Below are 15,369 nucleotides of genomic sequence, written 5' to 3' on the forward strand. Positions count from 1 at the left end.
TGAACGAACTCAGTGCACTTAAAAAAAAAAAAGTGAGTGTAACCGTCTAAGCTCATTACTAGTAGATATTGTCTGGTTAGCTGTTAGGCTGACAGTGTTTTAAAATAAAAATTATATTTTTGAAATTTGAAAATATTAATAATATTTTTATTAATTTAGATGAAAATAAATATTCATTTTATAATTAATTAGTTTCATAAATGAGCATCTTCCGTCGACGTGTTGCCGACGAAAACAAAGAGGAAGAAGAAAAGGTCTGTTTGTCCAAATTGAAAGGAACCAACCAATAAATCTCGTTTACTTCTCCACTAGGAAGCTTCCATCAATGGCGGACTTCAATTACGCCTTCATCTCTCTGGTTCTTCTTCTTCCTCTTGCACTACTCATTTTCCTATACCTAATTGTTCGTCCTCGCTCCGTTAACATTCCTTTGAAGAATCGCCATGTCTTCATTACCGGCGGATCGAGCGGAATCGGGCTTGCGTTGGCCCACCAGGCCGCATCGGAGGGCGCGCGAGTCTCCATTCTTGCGCGATCTCTCAAGAAGCTCGAGGAAGCGAAGGACGCAATCAGACTCTCCACTGGTATTGATGTGGCGGTCTTCGCTGCCGATGTTCGAGATTACGATGCTATTTCCAAGGCTGTAGATGAAGCAGGGCCGATTGACGTTCTTGTTGTGAATCAAGGCGTGTTCGTACCTCAGGAGCTGGCAGAGCAAGATATGGATGAGGTGAAATTCATGTTAGATGTTAATTTGTTGGGCGCATTTCACATGATTAAGGCTGCCCTGCCTACGATGAAGAATAGAGTAGACCGTCGACCCGCCTCGATCGCTCTCATGTCTTCTCAGGCCGGTCAGGTAGTTGTGTTTCTATCTGCTTTCTACTTTATTGGGCAATTGCATTGATTATTTTTTTAATATTCAAGTGAGACGCTTTATCATGTTGAAGGGTCAATTAATGAGCTTTCATGGTGGTATGAGGTATGCGAGTAAATTATGTGCGCACACATAAAGGAGGGCGAATTGAGGCGCATAGATTGTTCACTGCTAGTATATAGGGTGTGCTTGGTCATAGTCATAGTGTTTAATCACCTCAAGTCTTTTTGATAGTATAAAAATACTTTGAATGGTTTGAGAGGAAGCATTTGATTAAGTACAAATAGAAAAAGTGTTGCCAAGTGCCAAACTACTTCTCTAGAGTGAACTTCTTCGATTGTTAGGGTCAATTTAATGACATTGATAACGTGCAGACACTCGCTGAGTTGAAAATTCAGTAGAAGTGGTAATCCTTTACTCACGAATTCCTATTGTAAATATGAGTAGGTGGGTGTTTATGGCTACACGGCGTATTCAGCTAGTAAGTTTGGGCTTCGTGGTTTGGCAGAAGCCTTGCAACAGGAGGTTATAGGAGATAACATACATATTTCTCTTATATTCCCTCCAGACACTGACACTCCTGGATTAGTAGAAGGTATGTATAAAGCAAGACCTGGTTTACCTTATTGTATTGTTCTGCTAGTCCTCAACCAGGGTTTCAATATTTACTCAGTGGGTTGGATTTTTTAGCTCAGTTTTCAGCCCATTGGTTTCGGTTAGGATATGAGGTAAATGTTTGAAAGATAAACTAATTAGGCTATTACACGGCTAGGATTTATTTGAGCTAGTAGCCCTCTTTTTTGGATATCTCAGGTTATATGCTATTTTGAAGGTTGCATTGACAGAAATCCTTCAATTTATTATATAGGATCTTTTTTTAGTTTGTTTCTCCTTTTAAAAGTTACATATCCTTAATCGCAGAGGAAAAGAGAAGGCCTGAATTGACCAATATCATTGCCGCTGGAGGAGGCAGGATGAAAGCTGAGTTAGTCGCCAAAAAAGCTTTGAATGGCATTAAATCTGGTAGCTTTATAATTCCCTGCAACTTTGAAGGAGCATTATTGTCCGTAGCAACTGCTGGCTTATCTCCTCAGAGATCTTTCTTGATGGCATTCCTTGAAGTTGTTACTGCTGGGATAATAAGGATTGTGGGCTTGTGTTTTCAATGGGTTTGGTATGATAGTATTCAAAAATGGCATGCACAGAAAAAAAGTAAGTATTCATTCAAGTGATGAAACTATGAGCTTGTTCAATCCCTTGATTAATGTAAGTACTATAATTGTTTCTTTTATGGCACTCATTATTGCGCAAGAGATCTGGTTAAAATGCAGTCAAACTGGTATAAAAAACTAATCAGATTTTGAATTACACAGTTATGCTATCACAGGTTCTTGTTTTTTTTTTTTTTTTTAAGATCACAATCTTCTTTGTCGTCTAATTTCTAGCATATGACGATGCAAGTGGCTTTGTTTTCCTGATTTCTCGTCAGCTGCCTTTCTAAACTCACTCCATTTTGAATGTCATATTACATCAGTATACTAATTATCATATCTTTTGCCTTAAATTCTTATACCCTCAATGTCTGTTACAACGTGTCTAAGGCTGATCTATGCAGTGAATTAACCAGTTACCTACGTTCAACACGTGAACTTGTGCCTAATGCCGACAAGTGACAAATATCTGGATAATCCTGGAACTTGACACTGTCTTTTCAGTTTGCTCATTGATAGAAAATGGCTCGACTTGCATATATTGCATTTGTTTTTGCATTTCTCTATCTGACTGTAACTTCAAGCCATTTGTTGAGTAACCTTATCTATGTCCTATTGCCAGGAACCTAGAAGATACGGCTGGTTTTTTCTCGACAATTTCTTTCATTCATGGTTATTAGCTCCAAGTTCTCTCCTCTGAATTCTTAAACAACTGGAAGTAAAGGCTCGAGCCCGCTCTGATAAGTCGAACACTAGTTCAATATTTGGTAGGCAAAAGGTCAGGGATGACTGATTCAGTAGCAGTTCTCTCTCTTCCCTCAGTTTGACAGTAAGGCTTTCACGGTTGTTTACTCTTTTTCTCTCATGTTTTTTTAAGGTAGATCAGCAGCTGTAGGAACTGGATTTTCATCCCAACTTGTTAGGGTATCTTTTCTTACTGTATGCCATAGGGGGGAGTTGAATTTGATCATGTGAAGGAAGTTTGGACCTTTATGAGCTTTTATCTTACTACAAACGGCAGAATAAGAGATTTTTCTTCGCAAATTAGTTGTGTTATTTGACAATTAGGCGTACGCCAACGCCACTGCAAAACCATATCTAGTCTATTACAATTCTTGCTTGCTTCTTTTAATTTGACAGGAAGCAGCTGGAGATGGAGGGATTTCAATTCTAGATAAGATTCTCTGTATTGACTGTTATTTCTAATATCAATTTCATAGTTAAGTGTTAAATGAAAAGTGGGGACTTGGGAAATAAGTCTTCTAAATTCAGCCCCTATATGAACATGGGCTGAAATCTAATCTCATTCAACCATGATAACTTGACCTTTGTAAAGGCAAGTTAGGATTATGTTGTGTACCTTTACGAAGGAAATGCCATTGTTTTTTTTACAGGAAAGCATGCATCAGAGCCCGTCAGTTATGTCTGATAGCCCGTACTTGGGGATCGACAAGTTTCTCTCTAGTATTGTCTATACGTGCAGGTAGCCTTATTGACTAAGCTCATGTTACGTCAATTATGTCGATTTCAACTAGCCAAATCGATTTTTCGGTTCGGTTTGCTCACTTCTAGTTCATAAACTAAGTTTAAAATGAAACTTTCGATGATAAAATACATTATCGAAATTAAGTACAAGAGTGTACTTGAAATTTGTCACATATACCACTATTTTACCGGTTGCAATTATATCCTTTACCATAAATTTTTTAGTCAAAATTTAATGAAAAATATATTTTTTTTTACGGAATTAAAATTTTCAAAAATCATGTATTTTAAGAATTAATAATCAATTCAATTAACCTATCAACAAATTCAAAAATAAAATCATTTTTATAGTTTTTTTTATTAAAAAAATTTAAAACATTGGTATGAAGTAAATGTTTCTATAAACTTAATTTTGAAAATAGCAAATAAAAAAATGTAATTCATTAAGTCAAAACCAAATCATATGAATAAAAATCAATTTATTATTATTATTATTATTTTTTTTTTTTTTTTGTAAAAAAAAAAGTTAAAAAATGTGATAATTTACCCAAAATGTTACCTTATCCAATACCCTTCTGAACTTATTTGAGACGGTTGGGTTCCACAGTGCCCCGCCGCTCGCAGAAGCAAGACGGCGGTTGCTTCACCACCGGCGCCGGAAACTCTCCATTACGACCCGACTCCCCATTTCTCTTACACCCTCATCTTCTTCATCTTCTTCATCTCCTCTTTCCTCCTTAATAACCCATCCTGTATTGCGTAGGCGCGGCATTCCATTTCCAATGGCCGCAACGCTTCTTCCGTCTACCAAAATTCCTCCCCCTTGGCTGCCCGTCTCATCTGAACGCCGCTATCCAATTTATTTACCAAACCTTATCAATAGCAATGGACCCATATGCTCCACCCCCAAATTTAGGCCTCCAAAAGCATTTATGAGCTCATCTTCTTTAAACAATGCCGTCGATTCTAATTTCGAGGCTTCCACTCTCCGCGAGATCTGTAATGGATATGTTCCCGATCATATATTGGACAGGTAAGTATCCATATTACCTCCATATCTTGTGGGTTCCTTCTTAGTTTATCATTTCTAACAATATCTCTTCTGGGGTGTTTTCTTTTCCCTTAATTTTCTTCTCTAAAATGATGTAGAGCTGAGGAAATTGGATTTGTCGCCCCAACTGGTGTGCAGAGGCAAGCTCTTCCAGTTCTGTTTTCTGGTCGGGATTGCGTGCTTCATGCGCAGGTCAAATCTATGTATTTCAAGGAAAATTCCTGCAGAAAGTGGATGCTTAGTATTGTTTGTTTGTGTAAATTCTGTATATGGTTCTTTGCTTACTCTTATCCTTCTAGACAGGTTCTGGGAAGACGCTGACATATTTGCTATTAATATTTTCTGTAATCAACGCTCAAAAATCAGCTGTGCAAGCACTGATTGTAGTACCCACCCGGGAGCTTGGAATTCAAGTAAGATTGGACTTTGTATCTTCCACTAATTTCATTTGTACTTATCTTTCATTCTGTAGTTCTGAAATCTGTTTTCTATTGCTGTTCTGAATGTGGGGGCGGGGTGTTTGGTTGATGCTTCTTACATGTTGATGGTAATGTTGTATTTGACCTGGTGGAATGGATGTCAGGTTACTAAAGTTGCTAGGATGTTAGCTGCAAAGCCTGCAACGGCGGATGAAGTTGGGCAGAAATCTTATGTTGTCATGGCTCTTTTAGATGGAGGCTTGTTGAGAAGACACAAGACATGGTTGAAGGTGCTGCATTTGTCTCTTTTCTTCATGCATAGTTAATACTAAATCTCTGGTGGAGAAGTTTATTTTCATAAGTAGAAGTGTTATGGCTAGATGGTTTGCAAAAATTTGAATTACTTGTTGAGAACATATGTTGTCTTGGCTTCTAATTGCATCATCGTCGGGTTTCATTTCGAATTTCTTCAGTTTGACACATGACCTTTGTAACGGACCAAGCCCACCGCTAGTAGATATTGTCCTCTTTGGGCTTCCTCTCAAGACTTTAAAACGTGTTTGCTAGGGAAAGGTTTCCACACCCTTATAAAGGGTGTTTTGTTCTCCTCCCCAACCAATGTGGGATATCACAATCCACCCCTCTTCAGAGCCCAACGTCCTCGCTGGCACTCGTTCCTTTCTACAATCGATGTGGGACCCTCACCAAATCTACCCCTTTCAAGGCCCAACGTCCTNCCCCCCCCCCCCCCCCTTGGGGATCAGCCTCCTCGCTGGCACATTGTTCGGTGTCTGGCTCTGATACCATTTGTAACGGTCCAAGCCCACCGCTACCAGATATTGTCCTCTTTAAGCTTTCCCTTTTGAGTTTCCCCTCAAAACATTAAAACGCGTCTGCTAGAGAAAGGTTTCCACACCCTTATAAAGGGTGTTTCATTCTCCTCCCCCATTCTCCTCCCCCAACCAATGTGGGATATCATAACCTTATATTGTTTTTTTCCTTTTCTCTTCACTTTCTTGGCTTGTGGTTAATAGTAAAGAAGTTTTCATCTAGATGGTAAGTTTGAGATATTAAAATTTTCAGGCAGATCCCCCTTCTATACTGGTGGCAACAGTAGGAAGCTTGTGTCAAATGGTTGAGAGGCGATTTCTTGATCTTGCCTCACTAAGGGTGCTGGTAATTGACGAGGTACTTGCACAAAAAAAGTTATTTTCAGTAAGCTTTTGGGTCATACTTTCATGACAAATCACGTAATTGGAAGGTCATGTAGCTATAAACTGCTGATGAAGTAAGCTCGTTCGAAACGTTTATTTCAAGGAATTGACGTTTTTTTTCCGCTCGTTTTCCAGGTTGATTTCATGTTTAGTTCCTCAAAGCAAGTTAGTTCTCTGAAGAAAATCTTGACATCATATTCTATGTTCAGTAATCGTCAGACTGTTTTTGCAAGTGCATCAATTCCCCAGCACAGGCATTTTCTTCAGGAATGTATACAACAGAAGTGGACAAAGGTGTGTATCTGGGTTTCTTTTTGGTTACTTCCAATGTGTGATGCAATTCAGCCATTGGTTTTATCTGCTTTTTAGAACTTTCCCTCTCCTTGTCTTGCAGAATAATGTAATCCATGTTCATATTAACGCAGTTCAGCCCATGCCATCGTGTCTACTCCATAGATTTGTGGTAAGAGATTTTATTGCTCATTCAGAAGTAATTAGCCTCAGCCATCTCACTGGATATAGACTTTCTTCTTTCTAATCATTTTGAGATGTAACTTGCTTAAATATTACCTTTTTCTTGACAGATGTGTGACAAGAACAAAAAACACCAAACCTTCCTGAGTGTACTACTGACAGATAAACCTCAGTCTGCAATCATTTTTGTCAGTGAGCAGGTTCGTGTTGATTGCCTTAAAAGTGAGATAAATAAGTACAATATTCAAACTGCTATTGTAACAACCCAAGCCTGTCGCTAGCAAATATTGTCCTCTTTGGTGTTTCCGTTTCGGGTTTTGTCTCAAGGTTTTTAAAACGCGTCTTCTAAGGAGAGGTTTCTACACCCTTGTAAGGAATGCTTCGTTCCCCTATCCAACCGATGTGGGATCTCACAATCCAGCCTCCTTGGGAGCTCATTATCCTTGCTGGTACACCGCCCGGTGTCTGACTTTGATACCATTTGTAAGAGCCCAAGCCCACCGTAGATATTGTCCTCTTTGGGCTTTCCCTTCCGGGTTTCCCTTCAAGGTTTTTAAAACGCGTATTCTAGGGAGATGTTTCCACACCCTTATAAGGAATGTTTCGTTCCCCTCTCCAACCGATGTGGGATCTCACAATCCACCCCCCATTGGGAGCCCAGCATCCTTGTTGGTACACCGCCCGGTGTCTGACTTTGATACCATTTGTAACAGCCCAAGCCCACCGCTAGCAGATATTGTCCTCCTTGGGTTTTCCCTTCCGGGCTTCCCTCAAGGTTTTTAAAACGCATCTTCTAGGGAGAGGTTTCCACACCCTTATAAGGAAAACTTCGTTTCCCTCTCCAACCAATGTGGGATCTCACAGCTATCTTCGCTTAAAGCTTTCAGATTGTTCATGGTTTACTATGCCATATCATATTTGCTACAAATCGTCAATGAATCGAGGATCTTTTTTTCTTATGGGCTGTTTTTATAATGTGGTTCCAAATATCATCTTCTATCGCCCTTGAAAGATTAAAATCGAGAAAACGTTTAATCGCAAATCATATTAAACTATAAGCATGTCTGTAGCTACATATCAATGCCCATCATAGGTTCATATTTTTTAGTCTTGAACTCTGGATGTGAGGCAAATCTAGTTCTAGAAAGCCAATGCAATTTATTTGATCCTGTTACATTGGATTATCTTCTCTGCTCAATTTACTGAGCTCTTATTTTCAGTCAGAGAGATCAAAGAAGGCTGGAAAGATTCCACCAGCAACCTTGATGATCGATTTCTTAAAGACTTCATATGATGGTTGTTCTGATGTCGTCCTTCTCGACGAAGACGTAAATTTCAATTCACGAGCAGCTTCTCTATCGGTAAGCTTAGTATGCAATCTTTTTCCAACCATTAACTGAGCGCGGTGTTAGAACTGCAGTAGGATCATTTAACTGGGATGTGATATCTGATGATTCTGATCTGATATTCTAGCTAACTGTTTGAATGAGCATGTGTTCTGAACCTTTATATTATCTTCGTTTTTCATACCGATAGAGGTTAAGCATATTCTCCTTTCTTTCGCTCTAAAGCAATTATGATCGGAGAGAATTTACACTCACAGATTTGTAGGAAACGGTTCATTGTTGATCTCGTTTACTCTTTACATAACTATATATATATATCATCACTTTTCGTCCATTGGGTCAGTCCAAAGCACGACATTGTATATTGAGAAAAAACGAACTACGAATATCTCAATATTTGTTGCATAAGGAGAGAAAATGGAAAAGGAGAGTGAAACCCAATAGATGAATAAGCTTGTATTCAAAATCTCAGTATTTAATGTTGACTTGTTCTTGATTGTTTTGGAATGCAGGAAGTGAGACAAGGAGGAAGTTATCTTATTGTAGCAACTGACTTAGTGGCCAGGGGAATCGACTTACCCGAGACGACTCATATATACAACTTTGATCTACCTCGAACTGCCATCGACTATCTTCATCGAGCTGGACGAACAGGTAGGAAACCGTTTTCCGAGGAGAAATGTATGGTTACTAATCTTATAACATCAGTAGAGAGATTTGTTCTGCAAAAGTTTGAAAATGAACTACTGTTTACCTGTGATGAACTGGTTGTTTAGATTGTGAATTTCTTCAACCCTCAACATATATATGATGCTGACCTGAGTTGATATTTCATATAGTGATCTTACTTTTAGTTTGGAACAGAGAAAAAATCGTGACAAAAACGTCATCTTCCACGATCGGTTCATACATAGACTATAGGTCTAAATTTTATTTTCAGTACTTAATGACCCCGACACTATACCCAGAATTCATAATTTGGATTCGGTACTAAATGGCTTCGACACTCTACCCAAGATTCAGAATTCGGATTTCATACTTGATGGCCCGACATTCTCTACATCCAAGTAACACACTATACTATCATCATAGATCAACACGGGTTTTCTTAGATCATAGTAAGAAATCTGGTTAAATCTAAAAAAAAAAATATATATATATTTTTTATAGTAAAAATTAAATTAATTAATGTTTATAAAAATAAAAATGTATAAAACAAAACACACTCTTAATTTATTTATAAATGATTTAAAAGTGGAAAAAAAAAATTAAGTTATAAGCTTACGTTAGCCGATTCTCTGCCAGCTGAAAAGCATGTCAACCAATTGTTTATTTTTATTTATATTTATTTTTAATAATAATAATAATAAAATATAAAAAAGGAAAAACTAAGCCTATGGAAACTCCAAAGGACAAATTGTTATCCCTTCCATTCCTAGAGGAACATGGAATCTCCTTGACCCTAACCCAAACCGATTAAAATATTTTCCGTTAATGATTCGAGATCGTTAATATATAGCTGACAGACAACGCTCCACTCGACGTACGAATCTCTTAAGCTCGGTACGTTTAACTATAAAGTTTTTGTAGCTGTACAGGTAAAGGAAGGTGCATCTTGTTATTCGGGTCTTGGTTCATTCATGTACTTCTTATTTACTCGTGTGTCACGACTATTTTTATTTAGTTTCTAAATTTTTAACCGTAATGTTTAAGCTCGGTCGTCCCAACTTAACCTAATACCATATTTAATTGTTAATTTAGGATTAAGGTGATTATGTAATCATACTTTTTAACATAAAATTAGTTGCATATGATTCCATTATATAAAAACAGAGGGAAAGTATGGGAGCAACATGGCCAAAAAGGACACCTTTTAGGGCTTAATTAATTACGGGTTTTTTTTAATTAATGTGAGACATGAACTCGATTCGTTGTCACCTAAGCCTTAATTAATATTTTGGCTTTCACGTTAACTCTAAGCTATTAGTTGTATGATATATTCATATTCATCTTTAAAATAAAAGATCCTCTGTTACGAAAATGAAATCGATCGAATCAAAATATCACTAATATTTTCGATATTAGTGATTAATGTTCGTTTCCTCTCCCATCTCACTCTTTCGAGTTTTATACGGTTTGAGCTGAATGCATGGGAAATGCATCCACAACCTACCCTAATCGACAGTTAAAATCGTGAGTCGAGTTCAACGTCTATTCAGCATATTTTTAAGTATTTTTCGGAGTCTAAGCAATAAAAAACATATGTTCATGACTAATTTGTAGATAATTTAATCACACAACTTTGTGATGAGATTAACGACCTTTTACCGACTTCTAAAACTAGGGTTTCTGCTGAGATTAGTAAGAGACGTTGTAGGTAACCCGAGATATTTTTGGAGAATCTTCATAAATATGTCAAATTCGAGAAAATCTAATGGGTCTGCATAGCATGGACTTAGAAGTTCGAAGTTCGAAGTTCGAGTTTATGTCAACTAGCACTGATTCGAAAGTTTTAAGGTTATGAGCCAAACATTCTTAAATTCTCGAAAACAAATCGACCAATGAAATTGCGACATGTTACAACATTAAATAATACAAAAATATGTCTGTTTTTATGAAAATCTTCCCTTAATCTTTAAAAGACATTAAGTCATTAAGCATTAACCAAAAATTAATATTAATTATAGCTTAATTAATACCTTTTATCGCCACATTTTCAACTGTTGCGTCATTTTCCACCATCCTTCTATCAAATCCAAATTAATGTCAATAATAATAATTTTTTATTATTAAAAATTGTGACATCATTCTCATTGTCTTGTTCCTTTGACCTCTAAATAATTCTCACAATTTTAAATTTTAATTAACTTTTTTTTTATTTATTTATATATAAATATTAAAAAAAATTGTTAACGTGGGATCGTGGAAAGAATCAAATGCCAGAGCTTTACGTGTACGGTCTCATGCTAACCATAAAATTAAGCTTTCCAAATCTCATTTTTTGGTATTTTATGCAATTTTTTTCACTAATTAATTACTTCTTTTTTAATTATAAAATTTTTATTTCCAAAAAATCACACTTTTAAATCAAATTTAAATAATTATTTTTCACGAGGTCATGTAGCTATTAAATGTTAGAGGTGGACCCGGTTCGATTGGGTTAAAAAAAATCTTATGGACTAATTTTGGATGGTTAGATTGATGACCCGAACAACCTGAATAGAGTTTACAATTCGACCTAACTCAATCCTATATTTTTTTTTAATTAAATTAAAATCTCATGAAGTTTAAATATAAAAGAATTTAAAGTCACAATACATCACTAACATTCCTCGATTAAAAGCATTCAAAATTGTCCAATTAATAATAAAAATTATTATTATTCGCTTTAAAAAAAGCAAGAGGAAATTGGGGAAATTAATTTAATTAATTAATTAATTAATTAAAAAAAGAGAAAAAAAAGGAAGTGGGTGCATATAGCATTTTAGGAGCCAATATTTGACCAAGTTGGTGGGTGTAATCAGCGGTGGTGGTGCGGAGCCTGTCTGGAACCGGTGGTTATAATACAATTAGACCAGCTGACGCACAACCCACTTCCGACATGTGGTTTTTTTCCTTGACCGACTGTCGGAAAAAAATTCCCTATTTTCTGTTCTTTTATTTCCTTTCACGTTTTATTAATTTTAAATCAATTATTTATTTATTTGAACCGAACCCAACCTAAGTAAGTTCATAACCCAACCCAAAATGTACGCATTGGATTAGATTAATCAAATTTTTTGAACCTCTCTGAACCACTGAAATATTTAGTTCATATTTCGAACAAGGCTCCAATAAAAAAATGACAGCTTTGAGAGTATCTCACACATTGATTCCCCTCTTCCATCAAAATATATGCTTTACACATTATACTAATCCGTACGATTTTATACCCTATATTATATTTCCCTACGACCGTAAAATCATTACCAATCTACAAAGTAATTTTAAGAACGGAAATTCAAATTCAATATCTAAATAAGGAATCCAATATCTTTTCCAAATTCGACCAAATCAAAGAATATAACATAGGACGATTTAAATTCTGACATTTTCAAAACATCTTTTCGTCATAGGTTGTGTTTTATAATTCGTTTTAGAATATTACATCACATCGAATAATAAAAGTTCGTACATAAAAAACTATTCCTTTAGATATACGAGTAATAAATATTTTTATTTTCATTAAAAAAAAAAAGTTTTAATTTTTTTTTTTTTAAAAGGAAGCAAATAAAAATAATGAATATTTAGGGAATTATTAATAGAAATTCAAAGGGAGTGGGCTGACATTTTGTGTGGTGTTGACTCCTTAAAGGCATATGAATCATACACATTATTATTAAAAATAAATTAATATATTTTTAAAAATATTTATTTGGGATAAAATCTAAATAAATGCAAAGGAGAATTAAGGAAAATCACTATCAACAAATATTTGGGAGAATCTTTTTGTTTCCTGTTTTTTGTTCTTTTTCCTTTGGAAGTTTATGAGGAAAATAAAGCTGATAAATTTTGGACCAATATGCCCTTTTTTCTCCAACATTTTTATGCCCACATATTTATTTTTATTTATTCCACAAACAACCCTAAAATTATTTTCCCCCTCCTCCACAAGGAAATTTCAACTAACAATCGACTCCGGAATGACTAGGAGGACGGGTTTTGTGAGTGGATGACATTCTAATCTTATCGTTTTGTTTTTTTTTTTCGAGGTTTTTAATATATACGGGAAAATATAAAAACAAGATATTGAAATAAACAACCGGATAAGATTCCATCTTTTTCTCTAAATTATATGGACGTTCTTGTATATGACTTTAATTTAGTATTCCAGATTTCGAAAACACTGTATTGATGTCATTCTCGTTATTTGATTGTTTTCTCTCCTTCTAAATGATAGCTAAACTTTAGCCTAAATTCTAAAGTGTATCTAAAATATTTAAATAAATAATAGTTTTTTAAAATATTTTTAATAAAATAACTCAAAAAGTCAACCAAGATATAATTAATAAATATTTTATAATTCCAAATATATAACCACAAAATCAAACAAACAGAAAATAATAATAATAATAATAAAACACAAAAAAACATTCCAAACACATAAAAAGAATTTTGTTTTTCCTCGAATATCAGGACAAGCAAAATATATATTTATATTCTTCTGAAAAAAGAATCTGACAAATAAAATATATAAATTTCACAATTTTCTTTAAAAAAAAAAAGAAATTAAGGCTCAAGTCAATAAAATTATAATTTCAAATTTTATTATCTTAAAAAATCTTATTATCAGATTAAAAAAATTACTATCCATAAAAACAATGTGCATTTCCGTTCTAGATGATTTATTTATAGGAGATTTAAAGTTCAATAGAAAGTGTCCAAATCGTTACGTCCTTCGTGCAGGTTGAAACTTACCCGATAAGGAATTTCACTACCTTAAGACTGTCATATAGTTACAACCACCGTTCACTAGGGCTTTGGTCACCAACTCTCTTGCCATCAGGTCACCAACTAGGTAGGCGTCAACTCCATACATAGTCTTAAGATTTTGCAGAGACCTGTGTTTTTGGTAAATAGTCGTTCAAGCCTAGTCATTGCGACCGCCTTTGTGAGGAGGCACCATTTTGCCGAGTTGCTTAGAGAGAGTTTTCTCAGGCCTCTAGGTGTTCTCTACCTGTGTCGGTTTCCTTCCTTCTGTTATAAGTAATTCAAGATAAGTAGATAACATAGTCATGTGGAATACCGATGAAAGGATGAGGTTTAGAACAATAGTATTGTAAGGTAGTGTTTGGGCAAATTGAGGTTGTATAATTTAAGTGGAACGAATAGGCCCCCACCACTCTACCTCACTCCTCACTACCTCCCCTGACACTTTTTTGGACTACAAATACCCATCCTTCACCCTTCACTCTTCACCATTCACCATTCACCTTCTTGCTTATCCATCTTCTTCTCTTTCCCTCTCTCTCTCTCTCTGAAATCCCCAAATTCAAACCTCCACTCTCCAATGGCGACAATGGTCTGTCATCGGAGCCTTCAACCATGTGTAGACTCTCAATTCATCGAGACTACCTGGCCTCACATCAAATTCAAATCTCAAATCCCTCCGCCTTTTGAATTCGTCGCTTTCAAATCCTGTTTTCTCGATCTCGATTCTTCCAAATCCCTAAATCAATGCGACGATGTTAATCACATTCTTTCTAATTACCACAACGCTACTAACTCTGTTCTTCCTCTTCCTCTTCCTCCTTCCGATGCTCCGAAGAAATCCGACGACGTCGTCCGCCAGGAAGCCAAATCGCCAATGGCGACCAAGGAATTAGAATCCGCCTACGTTCATCCGCTCGTCAAGCGCTCTCGTTCTACTCTGAGCGATAAGAGCTTAGCGCTCTGTACTGAAAATTTAGGCAACGAGACTGGAGCGGATTTCCTCGAGGAGAACGCTGTTTTCTCCGATCTGAAAATCGAGCGATCTTCGACGAGGAAGCGAGTGAAATCGGATAATCAAGGTAACAAGAAACTATTTCCACCGCCTCTAACCACAATCGCCGGCGAGGATTCGATTCGAGTACGGTCGTATCGCGAAGACGGAAGGTTGATAATGCAGGCGGTGAAGGCTCCGTCGAGGCTCTCGTATTTCCATGCCGAACGAAGCCAGGGCCGCCTTCGACTGAGCATTTTGAAAAGTAGTAGTACTCCCAAGGCTGACTCCAATGAAGAAAGTACGGAAAAGGGAGTTGAAATTAACACACCAAACGACGACGTTGAAGCGGTGGGCGAGAAAAGTAATTATGAGGAAAATACGAGGAGGAAAGTGGAAGAAAATGGAAATCTCAGAGGGGCGGAAATGGAAATAAAAAAACTTGAGATGATGCCATGCAAGGGCAAACAGGGGGGTAAAAATCATAATATTGACGAAAATAAAAACCATACCGAAATGTTATTATTTACTCGGGAGGCCCTCTCCATTTGGGTCTGTACTTCTTAATTAAAAATTAATGATTTTTAATTTTTGGATCATTCTTATTTAATCCTTCTCCAACTCTCTCTTTGTGCAATCCTTTTAATAATCCATTTCCAACACATTAATTAATTAAATTACAAGTTACACCCAAACATACAATTAAAGATCTCCGACATGAACCGAGTAGCCTTTTAGTCTTCGTCTCTACTTCTGTTCCTATTTCTTATTTCAATTACCCTCTCGTATTACAATATAGCTTTTCGAGTGTGCGAGCGAGGACGTTGGG

The 15,369-nt window shown here is 36.3% G+C and overlaps 3 protein-coding genes across 3 annotated transcripts; all 3 read left to right on the forward strand.

Moving 5' to 3' along the window:
* Nucleotides 1-213: 213 nt before the first annotated feature.
* On the forward strand, nucleotides 214-3,132 carry LOC111799936 (3-dehydrosphinganine reductase TSC10A-like). The gene is made up of 4 exons (XM_023683467.1): nucleotides 214-859; nucleotides 1,325-1,472; nucleotides 1,799-2,089; nucleotides 2,711-3,132. Exons 1-4 carry the CDS (start codon nucleotides 326-328, stop codon nucleotides 2,716-2,718), a joined length of 981 nt encoding a protein of 326 aa, XP_023539235.1. The 5' UTR covers nucleotides 214-325; the 3' UTR covers nucleotides 2,719-3,132.
* Nucleotides 3,133-3,275: 143 nt separating this feature from the next.
* On the forward strand, nucleotides 3,276-8,911 carry LOC111799935 (DEAD-box ATP-dependent RNA helicase 58, chloroplastic). The gene is made up of 11 exons (XM_023683466.1): nucleotides 3,276-3,571; nucleotides 4,181-4,606; nucleotides 4,723-4,816; nucleotides 4,924-5,037; nucleotides 5,208-5,333; nucleotides 6,127-6,231; nucleotides 6,393-6,551; nucleotides 6,652-6,720; nucleotides 6,842-6,931; nucleotides 7,952-8,092; nucleotides 8,590-8,911. The coding sequence occupies exons 1-11, from the start codon at nucleotides 3,438-3,440 to the stop codon at nucleotides 8,851-8,853; spliced, it is 1,722 nt and encodes a 573-aa protein (XP_023539234.1). The 5' UTR covers nucleotides 3,276-3,437; the 3' UTR covers nucleotides 8,854-8,911.
* Nucleotides 8,912-14,039: 5,128 nt separating this feature from the next.
* On the forward strand, nucleotides 14,040-15,139 carry LOC111799939 (protein FANTASTIC FOUR 2-like). Its single transcript, XM_023683469.1, has one exon. The coding sequence runs from the start codon at nucleotides 14,127-14,129 to the stop codon at nucleotides 15,105-15,107; it is 981 nt and encodes a 326-aa protein (XP_023539237.1). The 5' UTR covers nucleotides 14,040-14,126; the 3' UTR covers nucleotides 15,108-15,139.
* The last annotated feature ends 230 nt before the right edge of the window (nucleotides 15,140-15,369 follow it).

Source organism: Cucurbita pepo, chromosome LG08 (assembly GCF_002806865.2).
Source record: "Cucurbita pepo subsp. pepo cultivar mu-cu-16 chromosome LG08, ASM280686v2, whole genome shotgun sequence".
Lineage (NCBI taxonomy): Eukaryota > Viridiplantae > Streptophyta > Magnoliopsida > Cucurbitales > Cucurbitaceae > Cucurbita > Cucurbita pepo.